At 37.4% G+C, this 7770-nt stretch overlaps 1 protein-coding gene and 1 long non-coding RNA gene across 2 annotated transcripts; both read left to right on the top strand.

Moving 5' to 3' along the window:
* Nucleotides 1-1228: 1228 nt before the first annotated feature.
* On the top strand, nt 1229-4170 carry LOC131022618 (glycerol-3-phosphate 2-O-acyltransferase 6-like). Its single transcript, XM_057952126.1, has 2 exons — nt 1229-2073; nt 3085-4170. Exons 1-2 carry the CDS (start codon nt 1456-1458, stop codon nt 3967-3969), a joined length of 1503 nt encoding a protein of 500 aa, XP_057808109.1. The 5' UTR covers nt 1229-1455; the 3' UTR covers nt 3970-4170.
* A 2131-nt stretch (nt 4171-6301) lies between these two features.
* On the top strand, nt 6302-6840 carry LOC131022617 (uncharacterized). The gene is made up of 2 exons (XR_009101363.1): nt 6302-6335; nt 6564-6840. It is a non-coding gene; the product is annotated as an uncharacterized LOC131022617 (long non-coding RNA).
* Nucleotides 6841-7770: the final 930 nt, after the last annotated feature.

Genomic DNA, 7770 nt, shown 5'->3' with positions numbered 1-7770 from the left:
GAAAGGAGGCAAAGGGTTGGAATAACGTTTTTGGGAAAAAGCATGAAAGACAGAAGCTTCTGTGCCATTTCGAGAGGGTTCTAACACTAAGGGTGTCAGGGCTGACATGGTCAGAGAAGAGGAAAGCGGAACAGAGAGTCAGATCTGAAATAAAGCGGCAAAGAAGTAATTCGCGGACTTGGGCAGGGGTGGCGTATCCAGGAAGAAAGCTTCAGAGCTGACGAACGCGTGCAGCGCTGGGAAGGACTAAAGGCATAACTGATCACTAACAACCTTGAAGATTCTTCCTAACTACCGGGGTCGCTATCAGACGTGTAATTACCAACTTACCCCTGTTGTAAACACCTATAAATAGGAGATATACTTGCCATTGTAAACACACGCTATTCAAAACACTCAATACAATCTTTTTCTCTTACCTTAGCAATTTTTATCACTCTCTCTCGATTCACCGCACACTACAGGTGAATTACTCTCTTCATGGTTAAAAGGGTGAAATTATCGAACACATCACTATCCATGAATTATATATATATATATATATATATATATATATATATATATATATATATATATATATATATATTGTTAGAAAGGCCCCGTTGAAAATGATAAATATGTTGAGAATTGAGAATGTGAACGTACGAGAATAAGTCAATAATTTTTATGAATAAATCAATGTAATGTATAAATAAGAATTTTTGTTGGATTCGAATTCTACTAGAACAAAATTATCACCATATTAACCAGATACAGTGATTCGTGAATTATAATATTAATTTATTGATTAATTCATATTATTCTCAGATTCAATTTAATGTTAAAAAAATCTCATATTCAATTTGGTCCATAGATATTGCCTAAACGACTAATCATAATTCATAATTGATTTTCACTCCGGATCCGAATAAGATATTTTATGATATTTATCATACAAACATCAATCGTTCAAATTGATTCTAATTCCAACGTAAAAAGAGAAACTTTTTTATTTGCTACTCCCCTTGTGCATTTATACATAACATTACATATATGCTACTATATACACATGTATACAAAATTGACTAAGCCCATATGATCATAAATTCATAATGGCTCATGTAGGGCGGCACAAAAAAAACTAAAAAGTAGGCTAATTGAATGTTAACATATGCATTCAACTACTTATCACTCTCGTCACAACTGCCACCAATTTAAGCTTCACAACCAGCCAATCATATCTTAAGAATAATATACCACACATAACATTAATTTTTTTTTTAAAAAAAGTTTTTTTTTTTTTCTTTTCATAACATTTTCATTGCCCAAAGCCATCACCTACCTTTTTTCCTTTCAATTCTTTTTAAACCCCTCCCCCCTCCATAAAACACAACTAGCTCACACACATTGAGCCACAACACAAAAAACTCACAACACACACACTCTCTCTCTAAAAACAAAAAACAAAAAACAAAAATGGTCGCCCATCGGCGATTCGAGCCGATCACAAGATGTAGCTGCGATGGCCGGTCGAACCAAACCGTTGCGGCCGACTTAGACGGCACTTTACTCCGGTCGAGCAGCGCATTCCCTTACTTCATGCTCGTCGCGTTGGAAGCCGGCAGCTTGATTCGCGCCTTGCTACTCCTCGCCTCGGTGCCCTTCGTGTATTTCGTGTACGTGTTTGTGTCCGAGTCCCTGGCCATCGAGACGCTCGTGTTCGTGGCCTTCGCGGGCCTGAAGGTCCGCGACATCGAGCTCGTGGCCCGCTCCGTGCTGCCCAAGTTCTACGCCGAGGACGTCCGGCCCGACGCGTGGCGCGTGTTCAACTCCTTCGGGAAAAGGTACATCGTCACGGCGAACCCGAGGATCATGGTCGAGCACTTCGTGAAGAGCTACCTCGGCGCGGACAAGGTGCTCGGGACCGAGCTCGAGGTCACGAAATCGGGCCGGGCCACGGGATTTGTCCTGAGGCCCGGCGTGCTCGTCGGGGACCACAAACGGACCGCCGTCGTTAGGGAGTTCGGAGACGACGTGCCGGATGTTGGACTCGGCGATAGGGAGACCGATCACGACTTCATGTCTGTATGCAAGGTCAGTTTTCTTACATTAATTTCCATCACAAAAAAAGAGGTAATTAAAGAAAAAAGTAATTAATGGGATGTTTTTTTTGTGATTGGTATGGTGTGAGTTTGAATAGTATTGATTTTGACTAGGATGAATCTGTGTAACATAATAATAATTAAAAGAGACAAAAAAGAAATTAGGTAAGTTTGTTGAGATTTTTAACAATTTTTGTCATTCCATTTTGTAAGGGTAGTAATTAATTTATATTTTTGTAGACAAACATAGTTATCCTCTGACCCCATGCATACTTCATGCTAGGCTGCTTGACGACTTATAATCGGGACAGTGCTTTTTTCATGGTCGTCGTTTAAAAAAAAAAAAAAAAATCTGTATTTAATGACCGTAACATGCAATATCAATTATCATGTATCAATAATATGTGGCTGTAGATTATATTAAATGAGATTGTGCACTTACATACATATAGCTACCATATCATATCTACGTATTAATTGGAAAAAGTGAATTATTTAATTACCTCGACCCTCAAAGTTTCCCGATCGAGAAAGTGTACAAAACACCCTGTAAAAGTCACATTTTGGTTGCTTTATCACTATTTAATTTCGCACAATCCTTCCAACCCCCCACGCCCCTTTACAACCCCTGTACTCGTGTGATTATTATTTTTGCCACTCAAATTTAAACACTACAAACATTAATAAAATAAAGAATAATAGTATATAAATTATTAAATTTTTGTCAAATTTTGCTATTACATACCAACTAAAAAATCTACGTGATATATTTATCGAAATTTTACAACGTTTTCGTAAGTAGAAAAAAACTGCCTCTTTATTCATTTGCCGATTTGGCTGCCTTGAATTTTTAGATGACCATGTCCGCATTAAATTGGACCCAATTCGTTAATTATTATTCAAAATTTTAAATTTGTGTAATCGTTCGATAAATTGGCGTGTAAAACTAAAATTTGATCACTTACATATTATTGAACCATAAAGTATAAGTATTTTATTACAGGAGGGATTCATGGTAGCTCGAACCAAAACCGAGGCATTGGCGAGAAACAAGCTTCTCGCCCCAATCATCTTCCACGAGGGGCGTCTGGTGCAACGCCCGACGCCCCTCGTGGCATTGGTCACGTTCCTGTGGATGCCGATCGGCATCCTCTTAGCCCTAGTGAGAGTCTACCTCAACATCCCGCTCCCGGAGAGGATCGTGCGCTACACCTACATGATGCTCGGCATCAAGCTGATCGTGAGGGGCACCCCTCCCCCGCCGCCCCGACCCGGCCACGGCGGCGTCCTCTTCGTGTGCAACCACCGCACCGTCCTCGACCCCGTGGTCACCGCCGTGGCGCTGGGGCGGAAGATCAGCTGCGTGACCTACAGCATCAGCAGGTTCTCGGAGCTGATCTCCCCCATCAAGGCGGTGGCGCTGTCGCGGGAGCGCGACCGCGACGCCGCCAACATCAAGCGGCTTTTGGAGGAGGGCGATTTGGTCATTTGCCCCGAGGGGACCACGTGCCGCGAGCCGTTCCTCCTCCGGTTCAGCGCGCTCTTCGCGGAGCTGAGCGACCGGATCGTGCCGGTCGCGATCAACACGAAGCAGAGCGTTTTCTACGGCACGACGGCGCGTGGGTACAAGGTGCTGGACCCGTACTTCGTGTTCATGAACCCGCGGCCGACGTACGAGATCACGTTCCTGAACGAGGTGCCGGCGGAGCTGACCGTGAGGGGCGGGAAGACGGCCATCGAGGTGGCGAACTACATACAGAGGGCGGTGGGGGGAACGCTAGGGTTTGAGTGCACGAATCTGACGAGGAAGGATAAGTATGTGATGATGGCGGGAACGGATGGGCGCGTGCAGGGGAAGAAGGAGAGTGAAGAGGAGAAGAAGAAGTGAGCAAAATCATTTAATTATGGGATTTTTAATTATGTTTTTTTTTGGTGGGAATTTTTATTTGATGTTGTAGGGAGAAAATTAAGTTTGTGGGTTGTGGAGGCCGGGATCATGCATGGCTCAAGAAATAACACTCATCATCAATATGTATATTGTTCTTATATATTTTTAATTAAGGGATTGATTAATACCTATTTTGAATCACTTGGGTTACATGGAGTTATATATATTGAGTATTATCTGTCAGACTTGAACCAATGACTTCTTTCGAAAGAGAGAGTTTTTTGGTGTCTCAACGTTTGGACTAGGCTTCATCGACGATTTAAACATTTAAACTATTGTTCCACGTAAGCAACTTTATTAATTAAGGAATATTTATCTGGTTTAGAGAATTAGATAGTAGATTAGTCTTGTGATATTTTGTATGGGTGATTCTATTCATAGTCCCTAATTTATTCTTTGTAGTCTCTTATTTAATAAAATATTAAAAATATTATTAAAAATACTAGTATCTTATTCTTATATAAATATTAAAAATGTTAATAAATTTAATATTTTATTAAATAAGGGGCTATGGAGAGTAAATGAATAAAATCACTCATTTTGTATGGTACTCAATTTTGAGATAATGCAATATAGAATTAGTTTTGATTTATGGTAAAATTAATAGATTCAATTTGCGACTAACAAGCATTTTAGTCTTGAATTGTAGACAAATTAGAATTAATTTGCAATTTTTAATTAGTCGATAATTGAGAATTTACAATTGTTCAGTTATGACCCCTGAAATAGCTACATTCACGATCAAGCCTATGTCAATCGTGAATTGCCTTAATATAGGGTGAATTCACAACAATATCTATGTTAATTGTGAATTGCAAAGTAAAATAGTAAGAATCACCGTTTCAAAAAAAAAAAAATAGTAAGAATGACTGTTTTTCTATCCTTTTATATTAGTGGCTTTTACCTTTATTATCTTAAAATTGTTATTTTATTGGTTCACTCTCTCTCCCTCTGTATATAAAGTAAAATAAAATAAAAAATAATACATCTATGAAAGGTCATTTAAATGCTAAACCTAGCTTAACTGTAGCTTTGATTTCAACGCTTTTTAATGAATTAATCGCCTCTACTATTTTGAGGCTAGGATAGACCAATGATAGCCTTTGTTTAATTTCATAAATAGGAATTAAAACTGTTGTTTTAGTTGTAAATGTATTCATTCATATACAATAAAGGAGATGTAGAGAGAAATAATTAATTGTGGTGCCAAATAAATTTTAGTTGCGAATAGACGAAGCAAAATAAGTGGTGAGCTAGAGATGTTAGGGCCATTTTCATTGGTCCATCTTTTTTTCTTTTATGACTATTGAAATTAAATTGTAGGAATCCACGGATGACAAGTCGTGTTTAAGCATTAATTATCCTCATTAATGTCGCGCTGCCTCTACACGATTTTATATTAGTATTATTAATTTTCCGCAAAGTACGATTCTATACTATAATAAGGCTGACAACCATGTTGTCCAAATTGGAGAAAAAAATGTAAAACCTATCTATTGATAGAATCAAATTATTGATGAGTGGCGAATTAAATGAGTTTTAATTAGATTTGATCTAACTTTTTTGGGTTGATTAAACCTAGCTTATGTATAGAAATTTTTTTTGTTCGTGGGTAGACTCTTATAATTAAAAATTAGACAATATTCTTACACTTGGTCTAAGAAGCTGTATTTTCTAAAGACTAATTAACATATTTTTATTAAAAAAAAAACTAATTAACACCAACTATCTAAGTGGGATATATAGAATGATCGTCTTGAGATTTTTGCAGATCTCTGATGCGCTAGAATCTGGTACTGGGATGATCAGGCTCTTTTATTGTTTTGTTCTTTTCGGGCTTGGGGTTTTGGCAACATGTAGCTTGATTATCTTCTTGTTGACACTACAACAAAATAGCACTATGAGGATGTTTATGTTGGGACTATTATGTGATAAGAGTCTTATTACTACTTTAATGGGACTCTCAGTTAAAAAAAAAAATTCGCCCCTAGCTAACATCCAATTAAAACTTAAAGTCTCATTTTTAATTAACGGAAAATAGAAAAAGATAAAGGGCACAAAAATTAACTATTGAGAATGGGTATCAACGAGTCAAGTGGAATGAAATCAAATCACCAATTTCTCATTTGCTTTGGTGATTGAAATTCATCTTCTCAAAATTGAAAGTAAGGAAAGCGAGATTCATCTTGCAGCACCGGCGGCGCCGCTGGAGCTAGCGGAAGGCAAGGCCACGCTGAAGCCACAGCAGCAGCGAGCGGCGCTGAAGACGACGAATTGGAGCATGCATTGCATGGCCTCGACACTTGGTAATCATCTATTCTTACATTCTTTTTCTATTGCACTTATACTTATGCATTTTGTTGGAATTAATGATGATGGTGGGAGAAGAGTTGTTGAATTCATTGAACGTGATTTGATGTTTTTAAGAAAAAACCATGATTCTTATTTCTCATTAGATCAATAGATTCAAATTAGATGCTCTTTTCATTTCAGGTGACCTTGAACTCATAATCCTGATGTTTTTTTCATTTTAGGTGACCGACGACGATGATGATTAATGAAGAAGATTGATCGTGCTGGCTGCTGTTCTCTTTTTCCGCTGTCTCTTTTTTGGTCTTTGCCACGACAAAATCAATGAAAAAAACTTAGTTATGGTTATTTCCTCAAAAATCTTGTGAGTTTTATTAAGTTTTAACATAGTTATAGCTTTGGGGACATACACGAGTGGTGGAGCGAATGTATTTCATAAGTTCTTAAAGTTTGTTGTTTTGCAACGAGTTCAGTTGGAAAATATAAATGAATTTAGCAATATTTCTATGGTTACAATTAATCTAACCAGGGGGCTTAGCCCACTGGCCACCGGGTCCTCACTTAAGTGAAGTGACCCGGGTTCGATCCCTCTTGGGAGCGAATTGGAGATTGGAGATATAAGGTGGATTTGGTGAATGGAGAGATAAGGTGGTTCTTGGAGTGGATGGGGAACTAATTACTAACATCTAACATGACTTTGCCCGATCAAAAAAAAAAAAAAAAAAAAAAAAAAAAAAAAAAAAAAACAATTAATCTTTGTCTTATATACGTATTATAAGTTGCAATTTGTAATTTTATAATGTTACACGAATCTAGGTCAAACTATAAATTTTAGAACAATACAGTATATATTGTAACAGGACACTAATTATTAGGACACTCCTAAGTGTCACAAAAATGGGTTTTCAAGCATACTCTAATAGGACTTTCTTGAGCATCCTATTACAATGAGTGTCCTATTACACTTATAGTGACTAGCACAAATAGGACTCTCCTAAGGAAAGTCCTATAGTAGTGAAAGTCCTATTATACCATATAATAGGACTCTCATGAAAGTCCTAATAGGTGAATTTTGTTGTAGTGTGAGTAGTTTTTCTTTTTCGTTAATTGTAATTGGCGAGTAATTTTTTTTACCGGTGTTTTTCCTATTAAATTTTTGTCGAAGATGTTTTAACAAAGTTTGGCCTTTGTTAGCACTGGGTTTTTAGATTTTTCTATTCTTTTTTTTATAAAATCTTATTTCATCATTATTTTGTAGGTTGAGATAAAGGATCCAGTACATAATTGTAGAGCACATGCAGTTTCACTTGTACAAGAAAGGTATATTCAAAGAGACTAATATGATTAGCATGTTAAAAAAAGATTGTTTAACACCAATTATTTTAGGTTGTAGGTTCAAATACATTGTCGCAGTCTCGTAGAGCACATGCA

The sequence above is a fragment of the Salvia miltiorrhiza genome, chromosome 4 (assembly GCF_028751815.1).
Source record: "Salvia miltiorrhiza cultivar Shanhuang (shh) chromosome 4, IMPLAD_Smil_shh, whole genome shotgun sequence".
NCBI lineage: Eukaryota > Viridiplantae > Streptophyta > Magnoliopsida > Lamiales > Lamiaceae > Salvia > Salvia miltiorrhiza.
Note: the sequence above shows the minus strand (reverse complement) of the source record. Positions and strands in the feature narration are given on the sequence as shown.

Excerpts from the sequence above, each read along its gene's own strand:
- LOC131022618 (XM_057952126.1), top strand. The coding sequence starts at position 1,456 with ATGGTCGCCCATCGGCGATTCGAGCCGATCACAAGATGTAGCTGCGAT. Across the intron at positions 2,074-3,084 it reads ACTTCATGTCTGTATGCAAG|GAGGGATTCATGGTAGCTCG; the intron begins GTCAGTTTTCTT and ends ATTTTATTACAG.